The sequence below is a fragment of the Dendronephthya gigantea genome, unplaced genomic scaffold, assembly GCF_004324835.1.
Source record: "Dendronephthya gigantea isolate DGI-Jeju-01 unplaced genomic scaffold, DenGig_1.0 000067F, whole genome shotgun sequence".
In the NCBI taxonomy this organism is placed as follows: Eukaryota; Metazoa; Cnidaria; class Anthozoa; order Malacalcyonacea; family Nephtheidae; genus Dendronephthya; species Dendronephthya gigantea.
This window is the reverse complement of record NW_021163077.1, coordinates 120,649-148,140: the sequence shown is the minus strand read 5'-3', so window position 1 is coordinate 148,140 and position 27,492 is coordinate 120,649. Positions and strand designations below refer to the sequence as shown.

Genomic DNA, 27,492 nt, shown 5'->3' with positions numbered 1-27,492 from the left:
TACTTGTCCGTCACGGGCGTCACCTGAAATACGTAAATTACGTACACATTTGTCACCACAATTCAAACAATCAATAACCTTCACCATCCTAGGGTGTATGCTTCAACTGCCTGGTCTGAATGAGAGAAGTATCACTATACATTCAGTGACTAGAGTAAAATCATTGGGCAAATTCACGGCTATCAAAATTGTCCCTCTTTATAGACTAAGATGTCTAATATTTCTGTATTTTACCAGAAGATCCTTGACTCACATATAAAAAAAAATTTCAATCATTTATTAAGAGATCATATCTAATATTTCTGTATTTTTCCCCGACGATCCTTGAATTACATTTACAAAAAAAATCAAAAAATTTATACTTTTAAAGTAATACCACTACAAATAGATTAATTCACTAACTATTCATATACTCCTTTCACTCTTAAGTTTTTCGGATCAAATACAGGTTTGAGGTAAAGGGTAGCTGGATGCATTTCCCCCATCGCATCAATACAGTAGGTGCCAGCCTTGAGAAAATCATTCTTGATGACGTCACCATCTGGGTGAGTGACGTAACCGTAGCAAATGGTTTTGTTGACAGAAAAGCCGAAATCCGCCCGGCGGAGATATCCGATAGGCTGTCCGTCTCGGTAAATACCTTCTAAACCATGAAGAGCTTTGTGGCTGAACGAAGAAGAAAATGTATTTCAAGCCCATTCGATTAGTATGGGGAGGGTGCTGGCAGTTAATGGCACAAAATCATAGTAAAAGGTGGCACTAACAAAAACAAGGGTTTGGTTTGCTATGGTTATATATGACAATTTTCGAATTAGCCTGTCCCTTGCTGTTATGAGCAGGATCCGACATTACTTTTACCCTGCATTATCTACAATCTTTTAACCTGCATTACCGACATTATCTACAATCAAATGCACGCAGCTAAACTGGTCGTCATTGTCGAATGTGGCGAAACGAAATCAAGGTAATGAACTAAAAAAGTTACTTACTCATCTAAAGTCAAACATATTAGTTTCTTCTTTAATCCTTCGGCCTTCTGTCTTTCAAGCGCTTCTCGTCCGAGAAAAGGGGTATCAGTTTTCATTTTGCACGTGAATGCCAGTCCTCCTTCCAGCGGTGTGTCGTCGTGACGAATGTCCATATGCCAATGTTTGAAACCTTTTTCAATACTGAGACTATCAATAGCACGATATCCTGAGTTTATGATGCCATGTTTCTCGCCTTCTGCCATCACGGCGTTGTAAACAGGAATACACGACTCGGCTGGTATATGCAACTCGTAACCAAGCTCCCCGACGAAGGTTAAGCGTAATATGCGCACGTCATGACCTGCAATTTGTGCTTTCTTGTGAGTTGAAAACGCGAACGCTTCGTTGCTCAAATCGACGTTCAATAATGGCTGAAGTACTTCACGACTGAAATGGAAATTGAAAACGGTGTTTATAAACTGAACTTGGACATGCAGCTTTTATGAACTGAACGCAATTTGGGGTGAAATTGCACTTTCGTAGGAGACAAAGACAGGCAAAAATATATTGAGACTTTTTAGTGACAAAAACCATGAATTAGTTGCAGAATGACTGCGGTAAAATCTTTCCCAACGTGCAGGACTGAAGAAAACTTGTTAATTAGATAAACTGATAAAACGCTATATGCCAAAACTTTACCCTAACTTGGCAAAAATTGTTCTCATGGTACAAATGAAGCGGTTAGTTTAATTTGCTATTACCAAGAGTTGGTAGTGTGATCGTATAAAAAATTAAAATGTTTCTGAAAATCCTACGAGTAAGAAAAAAAAGACTCCATACCTCTTTGGTCCTTGGATACTTAACATACCCATGTCTTCTGATTTATCAACCAATCTACAGTCAAACCTATTGTCTTCTATAATTTTCTTTATGTGACACCAAGCGTATTCTGCAATACCACCACCAACAGCAACATAGAAACTTCTCCCTAGTGAAATCACATACAGAGACAAATGCTAATACCCACCACCATCATGCAACTACCATGGCTACCATATGGTATTATCACCCACCAAATATATTAGCAACATGCACGAATGCTAGTCGTCAGTGCTACGTTATTCGTCATGCTATTCTTACCATCACTGCTTGGTGACAGAGCTTCATGAGAACTCTCGTCCTCCAACACAGAAACTGTGACGTCAGCCTGGACCCCTCCGTCCTTGTTCAACATGCATGTGTAGGTTGTTGAACCTAAAACAAACATTTACCATGCATGGTCCTGATCAAACGCACGGATCATTTGTCTGAACTACCTGAAAAAGACATCCCAAACATGATTGTGTGTGATTGGTAGAATTTGATCATAAATCGCCGAGGTTCGTGTCAAAACTACCTGCGAGGAAACAATTGTTTGTGTGGAAGAATAAAGATATCCAAAACGAGGTCTGAAAAAATTCCACGATAAGATGTCGTCTTTTGTACCCGCCCTTGCTAGTCACGCAATACACTGACTTAGAAGTTTCAAGCATACCTGGAGGTTTCTGCATGTTGTTGGAGAATATCCAGTCAACAGCCGTTTGTGCATCAGGCCCAGTGATATAAAACTTTCCAAAATACGACATATTGAATGCAGCGACTTTCGTTCGACAAGTTTCACATTCTTTGCCAATCTGGCAGATAATAAAAAATATAAGAGCAAGCATGCCCAGGATATTTCTTTGCCAAGCTGGCATGAGGTTTTTATAAAATATGAAACGTTGCGAAGGGATAAATTTCTACTTACAATGTCGTGATGTTGGGGGAAATCAAACGTGTAATCGTTTGTCAGCAGCTCTTCGTATTTAGAAATTTTTCTTTCCGTTCCATAAGCACCGTAGAAGTCATACTCATTGAGTATTGGTTTGGAGCCTGGAGCGAACCATCCGGGTCTTTCCCATCCTAAGCGCTCTTGATATACACATCCAGCATCTAGTAAGACCTGACAAGGCATAATGATGTCAGATAACTTCTACACCACTTTCCAAGTTACACACGATGACTACGGTTGAGATTAAGATAATGGTTATATGAGGATCGAGAATTCTACTTTTCTGTCACAAAAAAATGATAGTAAACAACCAATCCATTCGAAATTCTTATAGGATTATATTTATATAATAACAATAAAACTACAAGCTTCCTGCCCGACGTCAAAAATGCCCACCTTATGAAATGGATCACATCTCATATTCCGGCTCGCTAAAGGCTCGTCATGTTGATAAACAATGCTATAATTTTTCGCATACGATTCATGACTTCTCTCGCGATTCCATTTATCATTTGAGGTTAAAGATGAGTGAAAACGTCTAGAAACAAAATAATGAACAGTAATTGAGTATTAAGTAATAAGTTGGTACACTAGGACTACGTTTAATCAATTATTTATGATGGAAGCTCGCCCTGGTATAAAGGAAGCATATTCTAGTTAATGTAATTTAGCTTAAACAAGCTCTATATATTACCTAATATCATATCCATACATATCAAGTGTTGGATGACCATGAACAATCCACTGGGCTAACTCTCTTCCGCACCCCCCTGACAACATGATGCCAGCAGAATTGAAACCACACCCAAGATAAAAACCTCGACACTCAGGAGTTTCGCCCATCAATGGTTTGTGATCCGCGGTGAAGGACTCTGGTGAAAGTAAATCTCTTAGATGAACAGTACACAAATACAGTGAGTTATAAAGAACTGTGGGTTACTGCAGGAAGGTTTCTATGTTGCTCCATTTACATCTAATAGTCCCTTCCAATACTAACAACGTCGTGTTAGTCAAATAAGGATGATGAACTTAGAAGAAGTACAGCATCTTAATATTTACCGTAAACTATTTCTAATTTCATTACCTGGTCCACACACGGTTGACTTGACCCCAGTCTCTCCAATTGCTGGAACTCTGTGGACAGCGCCATCGACATGAGCACTGAATACGTCCCAGTCAAGATCAAAAAGACCAAAAGCAAAATCTTTGCTCACCTGAACAAAGAAATAAATTCATTAAACGTATCAAGTTTTCCATTCAATTTTGCACTTCGGGATGCTTTCCGGCTTATGGTATACCCTTTCGCATTCTACCATTTTGATTACCCAAATATATAAGGGTGGTATTTGACTTCCCAAAATATATAAACTTTTGCTATGCAAGCATTAATTTCTGGCAAGCAAAATATCATGGCAAAACGTGTTGGCATACGGATAAAATAACCATATGGATAAAATGTCTATATGGGTGAGTACCCAGATAAATATGTGTAGGTTATTGTTCTCACGGGAAAAAATAGCGTAATCAGAGTTATAATTTTCAATCATTTATGCTCACATTGTCCCAAAATATTGGATTATGTTCATAACCACCAACAGACAAACCATCGCCTTGTAACTTCAGATAAACAGACAAATCGTGATCACGGACATTCGGCATGTTCTGTATCCCCTCTATTCTCTCTGTAACAATGTACGAATGATACATCGCGACCAATGGTACAGCGGCTCCAACCATCTCACTAAGATACGGTGCCCATACCCCAGCACAATTCACCACAGCCTTTGTCTTAATATGTCCTGTAGGTGTGTCAACACCTGTCACGCGTTTTACACCTAGGTCATCGACGCTGGTAGTAATTCCTGTGACTGGGCAGTTTTCAAAGACCTAAGAATAATATCGATTTTATTCATATATTCAGTTCTTTCAGGCGGATTTATTTTGTAAGTGCGATAGTTTACAATAGAAATCCGTCGTATTGGGCAGAACTGATTAACAGACAGTCTAATATACTATATATATACGTATACGTGACCTGACGTTCACGTACTGCAGCGCGCGGTCTAAATTTATGAAGTCTGGCGAGAGTTTCTGTTAATCAGTCTTATGATGGACTTATTTCATCAAAAACTGTTAACCTCATTGTTGGGCTACTATGCTCTTGGGTTTGCAAGAGGTGCTCTTTGGGTATGTATGCTTTTTTGATTCAAACAAATACAAAATAAAACGTTTTCTATATTCACTTTCCTCTTTTTATCATTTTTATGAATTCTCAGTAAAGGGCAGTGGGTTAAAAACAAGGGATTTAGTCAGTAGTGTCAGTGACTACCTGTGCACCACCATTCTTGGCAGCTCTTGTCAATGTACTTGCCCAACCTGCTGGGTCTAAGGTTCCATCACCTGGGCTGTATAATGTGCCATATAAGTCATCAACATTCATCAAAGCGTATATTTCTTTTGTTTCTTTTGGTGATAAAACATGAGAATTTACACCAAAAACTTTACCTAACTATAGAAAAAAAAAATGGCATATCAATGATATCATATAAGCAATTGTCAATCACGGTGGTCATAATGGTCAAATAAATAAACAGTTGCTTTTTTATGATGACCATTACAACCACCATTTTTGGAGCTACTCTTTTGAGCCTTTTCACATACTGTTGATACCATGGCCAGTCTTTATAGTTGATGTTAAACTTAACCAATCATAATCAGGGGATTGGGAGACAAAACAAGTAGGCAAAACCGCAAAAGGTATAGTTATTTGAAAAGGGTTTCATTCAACAAATTCCTGAAGATTTTTTCTGGATTAGCAATCATTAATGTGTGGTAATAATGCTGCAATCATAGAACCAACCGTCATTAGTCGCTGGTATTCATCCAGTCTTTCCTTATTGTCAGCAATAAAAAGACCCCCATTTCCAATCCATCCAGTTGATAGTCCAGTCTCCTCCTCTAAAATTTCATTGCCTAAGGCCCGGGTATGAGCGAGTAGTTCCACTTCCACATCACTAGGTCGTAGTTGCCAAACAAGGCCAGCACTGTGCCAGGTTGTGCCTGCCGTAAGTTGGCTCTTTTCCAGCAAGATGGCATTCTTTACACCAAGCTTAGTGAGGTGATATAAAGTACTGGACCCTAGAGAGCCGCCACCTATGATGACGACATCAGCTTCATTAGGAACAGCATCAGGTGGTCTTGTGTCATCGCTCTATAAAAATATTAGGCATTATGGCCTGTCGCAGGTCAATGGTCACCAAAAATTTCTAAATATCTAGAACAAATCTTGATTTTTTTTCATTGAACAATCACATTTCTAACCCATTTCTAACCTTTGATAAAGCACACAATTTTTCATAACTGAATTACCAAAAAAATCCTTTATACACAGCAGTGTATTCAAAAGATGTCAACAACTCGAAGCACACTCAAGCGCAATGGGTGATGCATAAGGACTTGACCTTTAATCATCAGGGGGCCAAGGGGCTATTGTAAAAAAATTCTTTAACTACATTTTGCATAGTTAAATCCAAGTTAGCTCAGAAATACACAACTCTGATTGGCCAATTCTGTCTTTAACTACAGTCAAAATTTAACCAGTCTTTTATCAATACAACTGGCCCCAGCACTGCAGAATAGGGAAATGTTATCAATCTTTCTGCAAGCCGAGATAGATTTGCTACAGAAATGGCTAGAAATAAACACACTGCTTCATAGACATTAGACAGGCTAGCATGATCGTCTGGCGCAAATCCTTGAGCCCTTCGCGTTGTTGATAAAAAGCATCGCTGTTTAATAGTGTTGTGCTTAAAATAAAGGCAATGAAAGACCCCCCTATCGAGCACCTTTTCTTTTAAGAATTCGTGTTTAGTGTAAAGCTGCATCTCTTTATGCTGCGTCGTCTTTGAACAATCGCGACCTTTTTTGTTAAGATTTTTGCCCAATTACATAAAAATTATTAAGTAGAATCAAATATTTACAAAAAATAGGGCCATGGACATTCTGACAACCGAGTATGGGGATAAATATGAATATGATAAATATACACAAATAGGAATATAATATTCAATCTAACTTTTAAATCCCCGAAATTACAAAGCAATATTATAAAGACAAGAAGACTCTTATAAAGCCCTAATTCCACGGGCTAAATTTTCAAGCGAAATTCAAAAGAAACAGGCGAAATATTTCGCATTTCGCCGAGAAAAAGCGCCCGTGGAATTAGGCCCTAACAAGGAGTCTTCTGTACAGACGTATACCAGTCTGAGATCTCTCTGCATCAAATTTCCATCTATCAATAAAATTCCAAGCTACATCAGCAACAGCACATGGATTACCTGCAATGTTTTGTAAGGTACGCCGGCACTTGCATCTTGGCTTGAACAACGAACACCACAATGAATTGATGGAAAATTTTTTGATTGTCGGTAAGCACCCCAGAAGTCCCTGGCCTTAACAAACTTCGCAAGAGCTAACATCGTACTCGACGTTCTAATTGCTACAGAATTACAAATTTATTACACACCACAGTGCGACGTAAACCATTCATGACGTAGCCCAATCAAAACGTCGCATTTCCCCACGTGCCCAAAACATCAAGCAGGAAAGAGGCTACATTACATAACCTTCTCAGGAAGCAAATTTTTTGGGATGAAATGAGTAAAACGCACACGTAAACAATTAATTCAGTTTTGTTCACGTTAAGCGAATTAGACCTCAAATAAATGAGTTAGGGCCTAATTCCAAGGTTCAACGCTCGCAATTCAAAAGAAGCAGGCGAAATATTTCGCATTTCGCTTGAAAATTTAGCCCGTGGAATTAGGGCTTTACGCGGCAGGGCAGGGGCTCGATATGGGAGGAGGATAGAATGGGAAGTTGGCGGAAGTTGCTCTCGAAGCTAGTTCCCGTTTGAGCCCCCTACTGTTTCCTTCTTATTGCTTTATAATCTTACTTTGTTCTGAATATTGTTTTATGTACGCTTAGTACGATTTATTTTCGCTATTTCAATGTAATTAGTATCCTCGAGCAAAGCGACCCATTATATGTTAAAATGTTGTCAATTTATAATAAAAATTGGGATGAAGAAAGCAAGAATAATTTAAATTGGCGAAATTTAGCCAAAATTATAATGATAAACATTTGCATACGACCCCATAGCATGAACAGCGAATGACGTATGTATATAATAATATGAAATACTTATTATTATATACATACGTTATTATTTATTTTATTATTTACATAATAGAAAATTTCAATAAAAGTAAATAACACCAGCCCTGGGTTGAAACATTGACAATGCCCGGGATATGTATTAATTTTTGCTCGGGTACTTTATATTGCGACCCCAAGTTGAACGCAGCATTGGAGCTGAAAATTTTTCATGTAATTGCGCAGAGTTTTAAATTATTAACCAATGAATTGGTAACAAAGCCTGGTTCATCTATCCAGGAAAAGAAGATTTGTCAGCCCAACGAGAAATTTGCAATCTTCTCCCCCCCCGTTGGATACTTGTTCTTGGGAGGGTGATAACAGGCCCAACCTATTTGAATTTCATATTTCCTGAGAATGATCGGGATTTGCCTGAGGATGATGTGTAATAGAATACATACCTTCTGACCAAAAAATGGGGTACAATTTAAAACGTTTTAACTACAAGCATAAGAAAAAGACATTTGTTCGAAATTTATATAATATATTCGTCTCTCATACGTATATATATACATGATTGGTATAAATATTAGCGTAAAACGCATTTTAAATTGTTTAGTCAATCATTAATACTTGCGAAAAATGAACTTGCGATCCTTGTTTAGACACTAACCGCTGAGAACTAAAACCTGTGGACTAGATCGGGCAAGAAAGCTTCTTTTATCTGTAAGCCTTCGACAAATACTAGTGGCTTTAATAAAGGTACATTTCACTTCAGATTATTGCTGCGAATTTTTGTGGGATTATTTTGAGAGATGTGAACAAGTGAATGAATAACAAATACTCGTTCACATCTATCAAAAGGAGAAAATCGCACAGGAAAACGTTTGAGCGGGTCTTTACAATTTTTCTTTTCTTATCTGATCCTGGAAATAATATTCCTGATTGGAAACCAGCATTTGCTGGTATTTAAAAACCGTAGATTATCAGTAAACTTTTCACGGCTGGTAAGGTTAATAATCACACAGTATAGAAAACATACAGTAGGACACTGAGCCTTACAGTGGACTCCCCTCCCGCGATTCCACTTAATCGACCTTCCAAAGTAATGGTCGTCGATGACATGCCAGCTACTCAACATTTCGGCCAATCGACATGCTAAACAGGCTTGCTCACTATTGCAGCTCGTGCAGAGATGCCCTAAACTTGAGTACGGCTACTGTATACTCCTTATACTGATATAATTCCTTAAAATTACTTTTTAAATAATTTCGCCACGATTTGAATAATCTTTACCAGTCATTTTTCACAATCATATAAACTGTAAAGGCAATTCGGATCGGGTGAAAACCTGGTAGGTACATTGTTACTGACCATGGGTATTCAGGTAACCATGGTCTCGGCTGCGTGAAAATCGCGCTCTTAAAGGGTTCCCACACACCGGACGCAATTCGCCGACGCGACGTAATTTTTGAGAGCTATAGGCCTCAGACATGTCAAAATATGCTCTCCTTCAGTAATTATCAAGAATATGATAACATGATCAAACTTAGTTGCTTTTGAAAACTAAAAAATTCGTAAAAATCGCGTCGCGTTGGTGGATCGGGTCCGGTGTGTGTCGCCTTTTAGCGGTGCTCTTAAAACTTCTGCTCCTTCTGGCCTTGTGGATCTTGTCGTACACTCTTGTATGGGAAATTAGGTCGATTATGAGTTCAATTCATTTCCTCGGACTCGGCATTGTGGAAAAGTGCTTTAGCGCACATAAAATAACCATGACCAAGGCGGTCAAGAATGTTAAAAATTGCATACATCACGTTCGTATATCACGTGCGTGACGCGTGATTTTGGGTCTCTCGTCGTCCCACCGCAGCCCTGGTCAGTCAGCTTGGCGCAACTCCAAGCGACGTCCGTAGTTTTTCATAAACAACATAACTTATACTAACTGCAGGAATTACTTTCATAAAGTTTGGTATGATCCCTCTATACAGTCCACGTATCCCGTCTGCTTGCCATATATTGGAGACTAATTCTCGAACTGTCTCATGACGACCCACACCAGCTAGAGGTGAAAGAATCTCTCATTAGCAATTGAGCAGTCCACTGAATAACGAGATTGGGGAATTTGCAATCTAAACACTGAGCCTGCAATCCTCCCTTCGAGCTAAAGATTGTAGGCTCGAGAAAAAAATTTAGGATGAAAAAAAAGGCCCCTAAAAAACCCTTTCACCCATTCGACCTTTCAGGTGAAGGTCCTTAACAAAAACCCCGTTCCAAACCACAGACTATGTTTCAAAAATCATACATTTTCCGGTTTATCACACTTACTTTGAGCTTGAAGTTTGGTTCTGATTAAAGCCAGGGGATAACTTGCCAACTGACCACAAGTGCTGGATATCGTACCACATGCTAATAGAACTAACACACCCGGATCTGCTGATTCATTCTTATGATAGTTCAACCATGATTGTTTCACAGTCTATAATGAAAGAGAAGCAAACGTCAACTGTACTACAGTGTAACGACGCCATACGCCCACCCCGTTGATGCGACCTCCTTTTAATGATCTACGCATGATCGGAATACCATCCATACCAGTGATCCTAGAAATAATTTTCCTGGCAGAAATTATTTTCCTGACAGATAATCAGTATGACAGAAGCAGGCTCTTTTTTATCGTCAGTTAAATCGAGCGCTAGTGAAAGGTATTTAAAAAGTGTTGAAATAATGTGAAAATATGTCTTTCGTACCTCGTAAACAGCGAGATCAATACCAGCATACGGGATTATTCCTATCAAACTAGGCACCAATCCTCTATAAAAACTTCGCAACCCCTCTCTCTCCAAAATAACCTTTGTGGCATGTACGAGTCCACTGTACTGTCCTGTTCGTGCTAATGCCAGGCGCGTCTTCAGCACCTAGAGCAAGGAGTAGAAGTTATTTTAGCCTATATCAGTATTTAAAAAATTGCAATAAAAAAAGATGTCTCAAGTGTTGTGAGTTGTGACAGTCTAATGTAGCTCGTATTCTAACAGTGGCGTCGCCAGTATCGATAACATATTCATGTATATTCATGTTCACAGACCGTTAAAACAATCAATTTGAAAAGAAATGAATAATGTAAAACACGAGTATATGAATATGCCCATCCCCCCAACTTATCATGCTGGCGACGCCACTGTATTCTAAAACAAGCTATCATGTTATTTGTTTGAACGACGTGAATATTACAGATTTCTTAAATTTTAAGGCGTTGTTTTGCAATGAATTCTGCGAACAAACATGAAGCTAATGCCGCTATGAATTGTGGTAGGGGCCAGGTCGCCCGGTGCTAATTCAGAAAGTCAATTTCAGCAAAAGCAAACCTAAAAGTAGTGTAGCATTTGGGGCCTGTAGCGTGACCTTAGATATATGAAAATCTTCGCAATACTTCAAGCGAGCTTCTGAAAATCGTTTGCAGGTAACGTCTTTACTTAAAATCCAAACACGCTCAAGCGTGTTCAGTTTGCCCAGTATAGGCAGAAAATAGTATTCTACAAAAAGGCTGTTATGGTTTGCAACTCAATTTACCCACAAGGATATCATGAACGTAGTGGTCAGTGAATAGCCTCCCAATACCAGTTAGCACCTGAAACACCTAATTACCAATTCATTCCTACCTCCATAGGATAAATTGAAGACTGTGAAGCAATGCCTGCTAAACTGCCAGCTATCAATCTTTGCCAAGGTTCTATCTGACCATCGTGTGTCATAAAAAGTTTCTTGGCCTGAGAAATACACAAAATCACGAACAATTTGATGTGCCAAATCAAATGCATACCATTTAGAGACTACATAGATTAACAATACCGTGGAGGGGTAAATAGGATATATAGGGTATAAAATAGGAAGTTACTATATCTATTGTTAGTGACAGAAATGGTCAGTCAGAATTTTGGACTCATCTACGATTAAACTATGGAGATAGTATAGTTTTACACAACAGGGCCTTTTTCCCCGTATATATATATATATATATATATATATATATATATATATATATATATATATATATATATATATATATATATATATATAGTGGTTTAATCGCGTTTGAATAACATTTAATCCCTCAGTAGCCACTTCTTATCACATAGGATACCTTTTCATAGGCGAAAAATTTCACAGCTGATTCCGGGGCGATCTTGATAACGTTAGCACCATTTCCTCGCCATAATGATCTCACACCTCCCTCCTCCACTAATTTACGCATGCCTGACAACACTCCCAGATTGTTTCTGCCTGTGGCTTTTACCTGAAACCGGGTAAAATGGAGTTTAATCGCTTGTTCGATAACCTCCTGCGCAGGCATCTCTTATGTATTAAATTATATCAGGTTATTAGGTATGGGTTGGCTGTGTCATGGAAGGCGAGGAAAAACGTTTTCTCGCTTCCCCGACACAGCTAGTGCAAGCCAAATATGCCTATTTTTAATACATAAGAGATGCGGAGGAAGCAAGTTCAATAGTAACGATCTAGTTTTGGAATCTCAAAGGTTTTCGGTGCAAGAATGCATTGCAAGACTTTCATTGAAAATAAATTTCATGGAAAGTATAAAATTCAACACCGGACTCTGGCTAAACGCCAGTGATTCTTACGTATACTATGTCTCTTTAAGAGCATTAGTTAACATTCTCCAATTCTGTGGACTTTTCTTTGTTCGTAAAGTGTACAAAATGGGTCGCAGAAAATGTGAAATATGTTACTACTTTGTATTTAGGATGGGTGCCATGTGTGTGTAAGCTGAAATCTTGAGTCCTTTTACGAACCTGTAGTAAAACTTTTAAACGATCTAATGGTGCAGTAAACGTCCTAGAAACTAAGAAAGAAGGAATAAATCAGTTCTCAACCCAAGTGTTTCTTAAAAAAATAGTATTTAGATGATGTAATAATGACAGGATCAAAATATGTCTGACAATATGCCATTTAAATGTTCATAGTTCAATCCAGAAATTATGTTAGAGCAAAAAACAATAAATTAGGGTCATGTAGTAGTGGACATTAAGTTATTATTTGTATTCAAATATAAGATGTGAAAATAGTATTTCACCAGGGCTGGGATATTTCAGGATTTAAAGAAAATGTTGAGGATGATAGTCATGACCATGGCTTACCAACACCAGCACCACCTCCTGCCACCAACTGCCTCCACCACATTCCTGTAATTTTCTCCTCAACTGTAAACTCATCTGGAACAGCAAAGTCCTCACCTATATCTATATACTTTGATAAAAAAACTATCTGTTAATTCATCCAGTGATACTAAATAAATTATAATTTGTATTATTATTAGCATTTAGATTTTCTATTACCATCCCTTGCTTTTCCTGTGATAATAGCACATGTAACTTACACTGGAATGCCTCCAAAACTGCATTATATCATGCATTGAATGTCCACTAGGATTTAATAAATGATATTCCCTCCATTCATTCCAGTCTATCTTCAATGAACCATCTGTATCCATACTGTAAATATATTATTGATATAGTGAGTCAACATACTTGTCAACACACTTGGAAGAGTAAATAAGTTTATTATATACATACCATTTTAAGAGATAATGTATTTCACTTTCAGTCACATTTACATTCATCTTCTTAAAAGCCTTTTTAAGCTCAGTTATACTAATTTCACCTACCAACAAAAGCAGTGTTACTAAACACAAAACCAGATCAATGGGATAAAATTTGTATAAAATTTGTAATGCTTGATAGCTGATTGAAAATCCCCTTCTACAAATAGCAAGTACAGACACTATCCTACCGTTATCATCAGTGTCAATTGACTTGAAAACCAGCCACAATTTTCTCTCATGGTCTGACATATATTTTAAAAATTCATCAAACGATAAACAACCATCCTTGCTTTGATCACCAAGTGACATAATTTTCTTAAATATAAAAAAATTCCCACATTTAACCTGAGGAAAAATTCAAGGGCATACATTTTTAGCAAAACTCAGGTTTAACAATAACAGCACATTGGTCAATCGTATTATGCTCTATTTTAGTGTCTCAAAGAGGGATTGGCAATGTAAGTAAACTTTGTTATACTTTCAAGATAGTGCATTTAACACTCCAAACTATCAGCTGATAGACAACCTAATAATGCACCAATGTGAAAGAGTCTATTTCCTATTTGGTTATATTTAAGTCATAGTGGTATGTTGGAACATAATGGAATGTTGCCACATTTTTCCAGTCAACTAAGACTTTATTGAATAATGAAAGTACAAATATATATCTACCCTATATAACACAGCTGAAAATTACAATGTTCATAATGAATAGGACTGAAAGGAAACATGGTTTGACTACTCATCAGTTAAATTAATATACAGTAACTATATACAGGTATAATTTTCTAGTTCATGTTTGCATTCTTGTAATCTTTTCCACAGTATCTCAAGAAGTTCGCAACATTATATAGCAGGAAAAACATATTACATAAAGAACTGGCTAATAGCACTAAAGAACTAGATAATAGCTCAGGGATTATTAGATATCCAAAACAAATAAAACAGCAATGTCATGGTGCTAATGGCAATATTATGACATGCATCAATCGGCAGGAATTATTTTGGCAATTTTAAAATAATTTATTGAAAGGAATAGCATTTTAAATACATACACTCTCGTGAAATTACAAACAGGCATTTAAAATATCTGAAATTCGCATTAAGTATTATAACTCTCTAAACAAAATAAAAGCTATCAGGAAATGATGATTTAAAACCAAAGTAGGACTGTAGGACAAAACTATTATTATAAAAAACCTGTTTGTACTGTGCAGCAGTTAGGTACTATGCTTCATGATACAGAAGCCTTGCAAGAGCATTATGATACCTGGGCCTTTCTTTACCCTCATCATTTTAATCGAGAAAAACCTGGCATTTCCAAACAAAGTTTAGAAAACTTACTTCCAGCTGACCCTTTGAGTGACGCACTCGAAGTCTCTTCAGTCCTGCCGCCAACTCATCTGCATCGATTTTGCCGTCATTATTCCGGTCTAAATCTTTAAAAAGTCTTTCAATCCTATCAGGATCGTGTTCGTATCCTTTATACAAGTCTTCGTTTATATCGCTTTCTGCATCTTTAGTTTCACCTGACGAGTCCGCCATCTTGAAATATGGCGTCTCGTTTGCGTTTGTTTTCGCGTGTACTTTGCACGCGCGGGTTTATTTTAAAAACCTTTTGATAATGAAGTAATGAACTACCTCATTCGGAATGTTTGGAATACAAACTGGGTTGTCCATTTATCGCTAGTTATTGCATGTTCAGAATCTACGAATATAATCTTAACTTTAACCTAAAAAAATTTTTAACTAAACACTGGCTATAACCAGAACCTAAGCAATTACTGGTAAAATCCCATTTCTTAACCTAGGTTGGATCCAGGATCCTAGGTTGGATTCCTCTTTTCCAACCCCTCTTCCACCTCACTGGCCTTAAAGGCCCCTTAACTCATCACAATGACCATGCAACTTGCAAGCTTGCTGCAAATGCCTTTATGCTGATTTTGATTAGATGCAAGCACTTGCAACAAAATTACAAGTAGGTTTTTTCAATGGGTAGAAAAAACCTTACAATCACCTTCTATTAAGACAACTCCTCCACAAGTGCTACAAAATAATGTCATTTCCCTCATCTATAGAAATCAAACCATATGTGCTCCTAAATTGTACATTGAATGGATAGTTATGGATAGTTGTTCAAACAAGTTGTCATAAGCCACTGTTGTTAAACATTTTTTAACAGTTTTATAAGGGATTTCTTCCCCCTTGCACTTGATGATAGACATCCTAGATAAAACATACCTTAAACCAGTTTATATTTAATCTGAACCAACTTAAAACTATTAGTGTAGTGACTACAACCCTTTGGTATGTGTAAGTTTCCATGTACTGTACTGTACTGTACTGTACTCAACTAATAGAACGTTTAATGATAAGAATTTACAGCACAAATTAAATATATTTGCCACCGTTTTTTTTGCTGCCAAGATTTAACAACATGAGCATCAATATTGTTACTTTTTCCCACCCATTGGTTGTCCTTTGTCTTTTCCTCTTAACTTCAGTCCTGTTCAAAAAAGACATTCAATTAAAATTATGATAAAGGCAATACCATAAATGTGATAATGCATTAAAATTCTGTACCAATTGCCCTTTCAATTTTTGCCATGATTTGATTGTTCGGTATTGCCCGGCCTGCTTCATAATCATTAATTACTGAAGGCTTTTCGTTTATTTTCTTAAAAGTATTGGAGAAAAACATGTTATAATATGATCTTCAATTGGTGTAAAAATAAAAAATATTTGTCTTAAAAAATCCTACTGTGGCAAGATCTTTTTGACTCATCTTCTTCTCCATTCTTCCTTTTTGAATGATTTTTCCAACATCTAATGATACCCTCTCATCTGTAACAGTAAATAATTTCATATATCAACCAGATACAGAGCATGTTTTTATGAAATCATTTCTATATTGTACATACGATGAAGTTCTTCTGTTTCTCGATCAAGCTTGGCAGTATCTTTAGCCGAAGAGTGCTGTCTGTTCTGTCCAGCAGAAACTAATGGAGGTTAAATATATAAGACCTGCATAAATTGTGTGTCCATCACCTAAAGGTCTATCTACACGATGCAATATACAATTTGTGTACTAGCGTAGTCGGTATGTTGTATGTTAACTCAATGTGTAGTCGGTATGTTGTATGTTAACTCAATGTCATCAATGAATGAACCAGATCCGGCTTTAGAGGGGGGGGGGGGGGAGGTGAAATTATACAAAACACATCACACGCTTATAACTTTATATACTGTAATTATTTTGAAATTATTGGTAACTTAAAACATTTAATCATAGAATATGCTTACATTTCTTCGACGTGTCAACTGTTTTTCCTTCTCTCCTAGCTGCTTGAACAGCCTAAATGTACATAGGCGTAAAATTAAAGTATAATTAATAATCCCAAAGCGTTCCTATAATATATACACATTGACATTGTAATTAATTTTTATACTTGTTGAGAACGCATTTCTCCGGCTTTTGGAGTTCTTTTCGTTAAATAGGTAACTTCATCCCATCCTACTTCTGCCATTCTTATTTCAAAGTACAAAATAAACAATTTGCTGGAAAAAAAACGAGTAAAATTTCCAAAACAGTGTTATTCTATGATGATGCAAGCGCGTAATAATCAGGGAAGGGCGTGCCGATTATCATTTTAGGGGGGGAGTATGGTTAGGATCACATCTCTCGACTCTTGAGATGTACGAGCTATTTGTTGTTAGTGTATTCAGGTTCTCCTTTCAGAAATTAAATCTTGAGCTCTGAGCGCAAAGGTTGATAAAACAACTTGAAAGGTTATTTTGAAAATTTGAAATAAAACTTTGTAAAGTCAATAAAGATGGCGCCGAAACGTCATGCGCAAACAAAGAATTGGCGCTTTAGGAACGCAGAGGGTCCTCCAACTACGAGCTGTTTGTTGTCTTACGAATATATAAATAACTACATTTAACGTGATATATAAAAATTAGAGCAACTGCCTGTAATAAAAGCAAAGAGTTAAGTTTAGCCGGAAAATTTATTTCACGATGTCGATGACAAAACGAAAATATTACATTGAGCTTAAATGCTTAATAGTTTCGTTTTGTCTTCATGAGACAAGGTTTATAGATTATAACAATCGATGGTTTCTAAATTCTTCGCTATTAAAACAAAAGCTTTTTTATCACAAGTAAGTGTTCTAAATATAAATATAAATATAAATTTAATTATTCATACATATCAAACTCTGTGTAGACAAAAGGTATATCGTGTTTCAAGTTAGCGCGCTTCCAGCTGCGCGGCTATATTATTTGACTCAAAATTCGTGGTTTTTTCCTGCTCGTGCGTTGTGCGTAAAAAATACATCTTAGTTACCAGCGGGATTTAAAAATTTCACCTTCGGCACGTCTGGTAATGCAATTTTCATACAGATTCATCACGTTCTAGACCTGGACTTTGGGGTTTTTTAGTACGCCGCTATTATAGAATTTCACCGCTGAGTGACCTACTCACGGCGGAAGTGAGAGGGAAACTGGAGCTAGCGCTGTTGCAATACATTGTGACGTCTAGTTACTTCCATTTTTGGAATCTACATGATTTGGCGCAAATTTTGATACCAAATTCATACATATTCAAAGCGAATTAAGAGTGGACCAATGGCTCTATATCTTCGGTTTTTCGGGGTTTCTTTCTCGATTTTGGTTTTGTTTACCTCATAAATTCATTCCGTCGAAGGGATAGAGCATGAATACGAACAAAGTACGCCTTTTCTACGGACTACAGTTCCTTCTTTTAATTACGAAATAAGCAAGTAAGTATTAAAATTATAAATTTTTGATGATTGTCCATATTAAAAGTTTAAAATATCTTTGTTCGGAGTTGATAAACACTCTGTGTCTATATTTCAGCTTACTCATATATACTTTATCAAAAGAGAGGCACTGAGCAAAAGAACGGAGAAACCTATGGCTATGAATCTTCTTTTAGTTGACGTGTTTGCGGACGAAAACTCATTATTATTAATGTATTCATCGGCAAAACGCCGAGATGGGCCGGCTTCAAAATTCGCTTCATGAATTCGCTTCGATCTCAACGCCATCTTTGTTTATGGCCGCGCGGTATTGCTCTCAAAAGAGACTAGACTCTAGCTAGGGCAAATGTCCCAATTTGTACTACAAGAGTTTGATATGTATTCAAAGGCCAAAAAAAGGCAGCTCGTGGTTGAACCCTTGTATTCAGAATTCCTAATGTGAAGATATAAATGACTGACAACAAACACAACTGAAAGGCAACAATATTTTGAAACTTGAAAGGTAATCTTAATCGAATCTGACGTAGAGCTCTGGGACCCAGTTGATACAACAGCAGTTTAAGTAGTAAAAGGTTGAAACTTGAAAGAAACTGAATGCTAATTATCCAACATTCCAACTATAAGCCTCGTTTTACTCTCATTTTGGTTCGATTTTTATCCTCGTTTTGATATTTTTCTCTATCTAAGCTCACCACCACATTGGCTGGGTGGGACATCCATAAGTGATAAGTAATAGTTGTCGAGCAAAATGGATGAAAATCAATACCTTTTCCGACAAAAACGAGTGCGAATAAACCAAGCTAAAACATTGCATACTGAAGTAGAACTGGCGAAAGGTCGCGAAAAAAAATTAAGTTTATACGTTGTCGGGACCTGACTTACAGACTAGCACTATCACTATTAGCCTTTCTGTCAAGGATTGCATGACGGTGACAGTTTATGTCCCATATAACAGATAATCATTAGTCTTTAAAATAGCAATTTTAACAGCTATAAAAAATCGAAGTTTCCTCATTGAAAGAGGTTAGCATACTTCCAAAAACTGGTGCAAGATTTGCCTCGTTTGGTCTCTTTGTGTATTTTCTTCTGTTTTTCCGGCTTTTCTCATTCCTTGTTTTTAAGACTCCAGCTTTTCGTTTTTCTTGTTTTAAAGATTCCGGCTTTTCTCCTTCATTTTTTATCGTTTCCCGTGTTCCCTTCCCCGTCTTCCCTTCTACCTATTCCTGGTTTCAAAAATAGCCTCCAAAATACTTTGATGAATTCCAGTCGTAAATTGTCAGTGTTTGCATACGTTTTTGCGTGAAATGAAATGCTCAAATGATTTACCAAATAAACGTTCAAAACTGAAAAAAATTAACTGTTTTTATCAGTCCCGATAAGTCCGATGGTTTTGCTGTCTGCGATACTGCCTGATTACAATTGGTTCTGGAAAACGTTGTGTAATACTAGTAAACGAAATTTAAAACGTTTTCTCACTCGATACTGCATGAGAAATCACAATTATTCCACTTTGTAGAGGAAGGTTGACATATATCAAGATAATAATTAGCGATAATAAACTGATTAACCATACCCAACTCACAAACTCCGTCAGTGCAAAAAAATCTTTTGCTTTCGATCTTTTGAGTACAAAATCTTGTACAAACATGCATTTGACGTTTGTAGTCTAGATGGCCTTCTTTATAGTTATTTGCGTACATGCACGAATAAAGCGGATTTCCACTGACGGCACTATCGCGTCATGATTTTAGTCTACGAGCGAGCTAACACGTACGTGAAGCGGCGTTTAGACGTCGTGCTTATCGACACAGACCTGAACTTTATGCAAATGAACTCAAGACAAAGAACTTGGGTGAAACCCGTCAAAGTTAATTTAACATCAACAGAAACAAGGCTGAAGCAATGCATCATCGACACGTATCATCAGTTCATTCTGAACCCTATACTTATACTCACTTGATGGTTTTACCCATATCACGACGGTGTGTGCATGACAAGGCCTATGGGCTTATTATAAGGAATTACTGTACATATGTCATATCAAGGAATTAAGAATTAGAGGAACTGAGTTACATGCAATATTGTCTTGATTCCACATTCAATATTATAATGTGCACTGCATGACTATACAATACAATGCAGTTTAAATGAGTCTAATCAGTGTTTTTTATATGTATTGGGTATAGAAATATAAAAGCTCTGCTTTTCAATTTAGTGATTGCATGCATGTATATATATATATATATATATATATATATATATATATATATATATATATAATTATATATATATTTTTTTTTATAAGTTTTTATTATTATTTATTATCTAACACGGATGATTTACACACAGACGAACTGGAAGACGAACTATACCTTTTGCTTGTCTAAGTTCGTTTAATCGCCTTTGGTAAATCTAGCCCGAATTACAACTATAATAGACTGGAAAAAGTTTAGTCAATGAGACTTGAGTAATGTATTAAAATAAAAAGGATGTTTTTAAATCAGAACCTCAGGTTAATTGCATGCATGTCTACTAACATGTATGTTTTTCAAAAATCATATCACACCGAATGCTTGCTTAATGTTACTATATAGGTACAGGTACTAGATGAAAAATTTAGGTTTCCAAGTTAAGGTAATTACTTAAATCTATATTTTTTCGTTGCAATTGAATAAAATGAAATAGACAGATATATCATGGATACACAAGGTCAGAGACACAATAATTTACACTTTAAGATTTGAGATGCAATTATTTCATGATGCATCAGCATGTATAATGATCCTATCATGCGTGTATAATAGTTTCTACAAAGAAAGTCGTTCTTGAAACCGCTTTACGCCTAATTTTTGTGGTAAACGTTTTCTCACTCGAAACTAGGAAGTCACAATTATTCCTCTTTGTAAAAAAGGTTAACATATATCACGATAATAAACTCATTAACCATACCCAACTCACAAACTTCGTCCGTGCAAAAAAATCTTTTGCTTTCGATATTTTGAGTAAAAAATCTTGCGCAAGACGTTTGACGTTTGTAGTCTACACAATTATTTACACTTTAAAATCTGAGATGCAATTATTTTATGATGCATCATCACGTATACAATTATTTTATCATGCATGTATAATAGTTTCTATAAAGAAAGTCTTTTTTGAAACCGCTTTACGCCTAATTTTTGTGGTAAAAAAATCAAGAACTCCTCTTGTCGTATATTTATTTTATATTTTGACATAGGTAATTGGAACCATATTGTAGTTCTTATATAGTTATAAGTTAATTTGTAACAATTGTCTGAATTAGACAAACTAGAGAAAAAAAAGACGTTATGTGTATGTGGGCTAAAGGGGAACATAATGAGTAATTTGTTGAATGGTTAATTGCGAATTGAGGGGCGTAGAAATAGAAATAAAAATAACCAGATGGGGTAGTTTATTTTATATTTTGACATAGGTAATTGGAACCATATTGTAGTTCTTATATAGTTATAAGTTAATTTGTAACAATTGTCTGAATTAGACAAACTAGAGAAAAAAAAGACGTTATGTGTATGTGGGCTAAAGGGGAACATAATGAGTAATTTGTTGAATGGTTAATTGCGAATTGAGGGGCGTAGAAATAGAAATAAAAATAACCAGAGAGCGCCACCAAGCTCGCCATATTGTTTAGTTCTAGTTGTAACAATTGAATCAATCTCATACAGTTAACCAGAAAACAGTCCCCCTTGTTTATTCACACACCCCTAACACACTTACTAACAAACACAACGATCACTACTCAATGGAACTATTACTCACAAAGGATAACCTTAATTTTTAAGAAGTCCCATTCAACTCCAAAAATCGAAGCAACCCGACCGAAAACCCTACCAAAAACCTAACCGACCCCCAGAATATGTTGATTGATAACCCTGACAACGCAATCCCCACCCTTGACACTAACCCATGCCCAATCCAACCCAACCCCCCACCCTCACCGGACATGTCCGAGGAACAAATAAACGAATTTTTACAGACTGACGACGGAGACATAACAGACTTGGACACCTCCCTTATTTTTGGCCACAAATTGATCATATCCGATCAGGAAACTGATTCAATAATAGAAGGCCTACATAAGGAAAAACAAAAACTTTTAAACACAGAAGACGAAAACCCAGAGACAAACAACACACCCCAAATCACAACTAACCCCAAATCGCAACCAACACCACACCACACAATGACCAACCACAATCCATTCCCAACCCCAACAGCATACCACCACACCTCCTGGAAACATTCCGCATTATTAGCACACAGAAAACCAAGTTATCCAAACTCAAATGCACACTTGACGAACTGGAAGAACACAAAAAAGCACAGACACTACCCCCTGGACTAGAAATCACACACAAAAGCAAACACTACCTGAACAAAGACCTACGACAAAGATGGGAGGACATCTTAATGAATGCCTCACAAGAACTACTGACTGAACATTGACTATCACAAACAGGAAATAAACAAACACAGAGTTCAAAATACAACACAAATCTGCACAAATCAACAACAAATGTGACACAATAACTGCCAACAACATACTACAACAAACAGACGCCATTGCAACCAAATACACAAAACAAGCCTGCCTAGCACCATCCCACAATCGCAACATAAAACTAAACGACTTAACAACAAAATACCAGAATCACTCCAACCTCCTCACCCCATAGACACCATACAGAACAACCAGCCAACCAACCAACAAACCCACACACCACCGACCAACAGACACAAACCAAACCCCTTATGCAAACCCACACCCCACACCACCACAAACCCGGAACAACTAGTACTAGCAAAACAACGTAACAAGAACACCACAACTTCGAATACCAACCCACTATGACAACCTAATAACAACAGACACCGAACCATCAACGAAACAACAATGAACAACAATCAGCACCCCACATAAATTCCATCTCACACACAACAACAAATATTTCAGACGCAACAAACCCACACACCACAAATAACAAAACAGATAAAACTCAACACAGATACAAACAATTACAACAAACGAAACATCCTAAAATATTTGAAAACACAACGGAACACAATAACAACAGACACAAAAGCAAAAATAAACTACATAAAAAACTCAAATATAACTCCCAACACAATACTATTGTTAACCTCTCTAACAAACCCATCTCACAGGAAGCACAAAAAACCCTGTCGAAAGGCCTTACCTTTGTCCCGACACCCAAACACACACCATACAAGACCATATATGCCTCTTTTCTGAAATATAAAAAAAGCATGTACAATAAATATTTCTTCAGAAACAGAAAGGACACTAAAAAACATCCATTTAAACTACCCAGTAACTTCACAGCACCAAACCCCGACAACAGCAACCTGTTAGAATACATATCAAATGTACTCTACGATCTCAAAATTGAATTTGGAACACAAAAACAAACTACAAAAACCACTTATCCTCACAAAGCCTTAAAACTCCATGATCTAAAAAAGGATGATGATATAATAATCAAACCAGCAGACAAAGGAGGAGCCATTGTGATATGGCCAATGGAAGATTATCTTACTGAGGCATATAGACAACTTTATAATGAGAAACACTACCAGAAACTAACACATGACCCGACCCCTGAAATTCTAACTGAAACCAAAACCCTAGCACACAACAAATCTAAGGCCATTGACAACACAACATTTAAATATCTCACAATTGACAATCAAGCCAGGACACCACAACTATACCTTTTACCCAAAATACACAAAACTAACATTCCAGGTCGACCTATTATCTCCGGTTGTGGTGGACCAACAGTCAAGCTTTCTCAATATGCTGACCATCTACTCAAACCACTCCTACAACACATACCATCATATGTCCAGGACACTACAGACTTTCTATGCCGGATATTTGCTCAGAATAACACACTACCAGACAAGTTCATACTTATTACTATTGACGTAAGAAGTCTATACCAACATACCTAATGATCAAGGCATCCAAGCCTGTATAGACATGTTGAAAGAAATCAACACAATTACCCCTGAAATGGAAAAACTAGTTCATGACATCCTATCCCTTGTACTTAAGAAGAACGCCTTTGCTTTTAACAACGAACACTTCCTACAAATTCATGGCACTGCTATGGGATCACCAATGGCACCTACCTATGCAAACATATTCATGGCAGCACTTGAACAGGAGCTCCTCCAACAAGCTCCTGAAAATCTTATACCTATTGAATGGATAAGATTTATAGATGACATATTTGCAATTTGGACACATGGCACTGACAAACTGGAAAAATTCCTTAAATACATAAACAATTTTCATCCTACCATCAAATTTGACTTTTCCTTCTCTGAGAAATCTGTCAACTTCCTTGACACAACTATCTACAAAAAAAAAACAACAAACTGGAATCAGACCTGTACATTAAACCAACTGACAAAACCCTTCTACTACACAAAAGCTCATTCCACCCCACCACATGCAAGAACGCAGTCATCTACAGTCAGGCTCTACGATACAGACGCATAATTACAGACAACAACAAATTACAACAACGACTAAACCACCTCCTGATTGCACTGATCCATCGCGGATATGACCACGACACCATCACCACCAACTTCAACAAAGCCCTACAATACACCCAAACAGACCTACTCAATAGGAAACAAAGCCAAAAAAACACAAGCCGCCCAATTTTCTCCATTCCATACAACACAAACAAAATATATTGCAAACATCCTACGTAAACACTGGAACATATTGGAGAATGACCCCACACTGAGGAGTCTATGGCAAGAACCTCCAATTGTAGCCTACCAACGTAATACTAACCTGAGAGACACACTTATCACAGCAAAACTTAATACCAGACACAACGCTAACCAAACATAATAACATCCCATAACCCAAATCCCCCAGGCCTTCCATCAACCCCAAACCTAACCAAAACCAGCCAAAAACCTCCACACCATCCTAAACACAGATACAAAAAAAATTTTGACCACTCCCAATTGACATTGAGTCTGAATACCACCTTGAAAACACCAGAGTGGATATAACAAACCAAAGAACTTCCTGGGACACACTGGGTTACAAGTGAGAACATGCAAGAACCAATTAACACATGACAAGCAAACCCTGTGGCACTCTCCTGTGAAAACAACAAAACTACATGACTTAACCAGTCACATCAAATCTGGCATCCTGGGCATCCTGCGGACATAAGTATAGAATTATTTTTTTAAAAAAATACTTGTCCTTATAGCAGAATTAAGCCATAAATATGACCAGATGCCCGAACAAAACCTAAATGTTCAACCACACGGATTAAATACACTTCAAATCAAACCACATGAACATGGTCATGGATAATGTAGTCACGTTGAACAATCCTTATGTAATATAATGTACAATCCGCTATCCATATGCTGTATATATATATATAGTTATAGTAATTCAAACGCATGACAACGTCCACGTTGACTTCTAATTACCGATGACAATTTAAACACCTACTAAATAATGATACCTATATACCTACAACCTTACACTCACAATTATATGCACGTTTTACAAGCTTATCATAAAACTTCAAAATACAAACCTTAAAAACCTTGACTACCTCAAATTGATAACCCTATTATATTCACGATTGAAACCCTCACGGTTGATGCATCGCCGAACATCGACCCACGGAAGTTTTTAGAACCCGGGGTAGTTTACTACCCACAGATGACGATATTGCACTGTAATTCTGTAATTCCTCGCCAAAAATCCCAAAACATTTCAACCCAATTTTTTATTTCATGACTACGGTGATAAAAGGAACTTCAACAATTATAACCAACCATACTACATGAAGTACAACTTACAACCAAAACACATTTAAACCTCGGATGTCCACACACAACCATAATTGACACGTAAACCCCCACTATCCCCAACACAGACTTTGACACCTGACCTCAGTGACGTAACATATTAACGCATTTTATGCACACACGTGCAATCCTTGACCCCTTTTCGATCAAGTCTCTTGAACGGATACAAGCTCGAACACTAGCTCTGCTGTCAAGCAATTCAAAACAATTTTTAAGTAAAATTACACTCGACTTCACATCAACCCTGAGATGGCTCACCGCGTTGGTTTATCTAAAGTCAACAACAACTTTGGTAAGACACACAGTTTAATTTTACCATTTTGCCTTTTACGAATACACTCTCACGCAGGTTTGATAACTTTAACCTTGATTCTTTATGATTCTCCTACAAACACACACCACTTTTACTCACTTCTTATCTTCATTGTTCCTTCACACAAAGCCAACCCTGCTCCCCGCTGACGAGTCCGCAAAAGGATGAAACGCCGCGTACGGGGATACTGATTCGCACGCTTGCCTTCTTGTCTTCTGTTTTACTTTTCTACCTACCTCCTTACATAACCTTGACTTAAACACCACCAATAACGCTACACAACCTATTACTACAAACGCAACTACATAGTTTCTTGAAGAACTCCATCATAAACAAAAACCCCCTTTTTTAAAAAAATTTTATTTCAAACACACCACATGGTTGGCGGTTGTCCAACAAATTCCAAACTACCCCATCTGGTTATTTTATTTCTATTTCTACGCCCCTCAATTCGCAATTAACCATTCAACAAATTACTCATTATGTTCCCCTTTAGCCCACATACACATAACGTCTTTTTTTTTCTAGTTTGTCTAATTCAGACAATTGTTACAAATTAACTTATAACTATATAAGAACTACAATATGGTTCCAATTACCTATGTCAAAATATAAAATAAACTACCCCATCTGGTTATTTTTATTTCTATTTCTACGCCCCTCAATTCGCAATTAACCATTCAACAAATTACTCATTATGTTCCCCTTTAGCCCACATACACATAACGTCTTTTTTTTCTCTAGTTTGTCTAATTCAGACAATTGTTACAAATTAACTTATAACTATATAAGAACTACAATATGGTTCCAATTACCTATGTCAAAATATAAAATAACCCAAACACCAAATATCGCTGGAATATTCTTCAAATAACCGCATCCTGAATTATCCTGCATATATTACACGGTCTTTTAACTTTGCAAATTCTTAA

At 36.9% G+C, this 27,492-nt stretch overlaps 3 protein-coding genes and 1 long non-coding RNA gene across 5 annotated transcripts; all 4 read right to left on the bottom strand.

The window, feature by feature from the left end:
- Positions 1–256: 256 nt before the first annotated feature.
- Positions 257–7,271, bottom strand: LOC114530955 (sarcosine dehydrogenase, mitochondrial-like). Its single transcript, XM_028552580.1, has 13 exons — positions 7,116–7,271; positions 5,639–5,989; positions 5,108–5,287; positions 4,336–4,665; positions 3,863–3,992; positions 3,473–3,650; positions 3,175–3,316; positions 2,755–2,949; positions 2,503–2,641; positions 2,109–2,222; positions 1,809–1,956; positions 990–1,415; positions 257–666 (listed from the first exon to the last, which is right to left on the bottom strand). The coding sequence occupies exons 1-13, from the start codon at positions 7,254–7,256 to the stop codon at positions 402–404; spliced, it is 2,739 nt and encodes a 912-aa protein (XP_028408381.1). The 5' UTR covers positions 7,257–7,271; the 3' UTR covers positions 257–401.
- Positions 7,272–8,484: 1,213 nt separating this feature from the next.
- Positions 8,485–15,151, bottom strand: LOC114530910 (calcium-binding mitochondrial carrier protein SCaMC-2-like). Its single transcript, XM_028552531.1, has 11 exons — positions 14,888–15,151; positions 13,732–13,858; positions 13,515–13,602; positions 13,319–13,433; positions 13,080–13,188; positions 12,735–12,784; positions 12,068–12,220; positions 11,586–11,693; positions 10,677–10,844; positions 10,255–10,405; positions 8,485–9,988 (listed from the first exon to the last, which is right to left on the bottom strand). The coding sequence occupies exons 1-11, from the start codon at positions 15,086–15,088 to the stop codon at positions 9,810–9,812; spliced, it is 1,449 nt and encodes a 482-aa protein (XP_028408332.1). The 5' UTR covers positions 15,089–15,151; the 3' UTR covers positions 8,485–9,809.
- Positions 15,152–15,564: 413 nt separating this feature from the next.
- LOC114530911 (endothelial differentiation-related factor 1-like) lies at positions 15,565–17,164 on the bottom strand. Its single transcript, XM_028552532.1, has 6 exons — positions 16,993–17,164; positions 16,847–16,898; positions 16,465–16,542; positions 16,305–16,387; positions 16,127–16,220; positions 15,565–16,049 (listed from the first exon to the last, which is right to left on the bottom strand). Exons 1-6 carry the CDS (start codon positions 17,068–17,070, stop codon positions 15,997–15,999), a joined length of 438 nt encoding a protein of 145 aa, XP_028408333.1. The 5' UTR covers positions 17,071–17,164; the 3' UTR covers positions 15,565–15,996.
- A 4,663-nt stretch (positions 17,165–21,827) lies between these two features.
- On the bottom strand, positions 21,828–26,128 carry LOC114530927. 2 transcript variants are annotated; one of them, XR_003687796.1, is made up of 6 exons: positions 25,971–26,128; positions 24,691–24,747; positions 24,520–24,587; positions 24,336–24,395; positions 23,562–23,613; positions 21,828–22,435 (listed from the first exon to the last, which is right to left on the bottom strand). It is a non-coding gene; the product is annotated as an uncharacterized LOC114530927 (long non-coding RNA). The 2 variants fall into 2 exon arrangements; XR_003687795.1 differs by lacking the exon at positions 21,828–22,435 and having other exon boundaries at positions 23,444–23,613.
- Between the last annotated feature and the right edge of the window lie 1,364 nt (positions 26,129–27,492).

Bases quoted from the DNA above. Each gene is read 5' to 3' on its own strand.
- LOC114530955 (XM_028552580.1), bottom strand. From the start codon at position 7,256: ATGTTAGCTCTTGCGAAGTTTGTTAAGGCCAGGGACTTCTGGGGTGCT. The intron at 5,990-7,115 runs GTAATCCATGTG...ATATTTTTATAG, and splicing joins TACCTTACAAAACATTGCAG to AGCGATGACACAAGACCACC. The intron at 4,666-5,107 runs GTAGTCACTGAC...TATTATTCTTAG, and splicing joins CCAAGAATGGTGGTGCACAG to GTCTTTGAAAACTGCCCAGT.
- LOC114530910 (XM_028552531.1), bottom strand. From the start codon at position 15,088: ATGGCGGACTCGTCAGGTGAAACTAAAGATGCAGAAAGCGATATAAAC. The intron at 13,434-13,514 runs GTATGTATATAA...ATATATTTACAG, and splicing joins ATACATTATCTCTTAAAATG to TATGGATACAGATGGTTCAT. The intron at 10,845-11,585 runs GTAGGAATGAAT...TCCTTGCTCTAG, and splicing joins CTTCAATTTATCCTATGGAG to GTGCTGAAGACGCGCCTGGC.
- LOC114530911 (XM_028552532.1), bottom strand. From the start codon at position 17,070: ATGGCAGAAGTAGGATGGGATGAAGTTACCTATTTAACGAAAAGAACT. The intron at 16,221-16,304 runs GTAGGATTTTTT...AATACTTTTAAG, and splicing joins GTCAAAAAGATCTTGCCACA to AAAATAAACGAAAAGCCTTC. The intron at 16,050-16,126 runs GTACAGAATTTT...TTTTTTGAACAG, and splicing joins AAAAATTGAAAGGGCAATTG to GACTGAAGTTAAGAGGAAAA.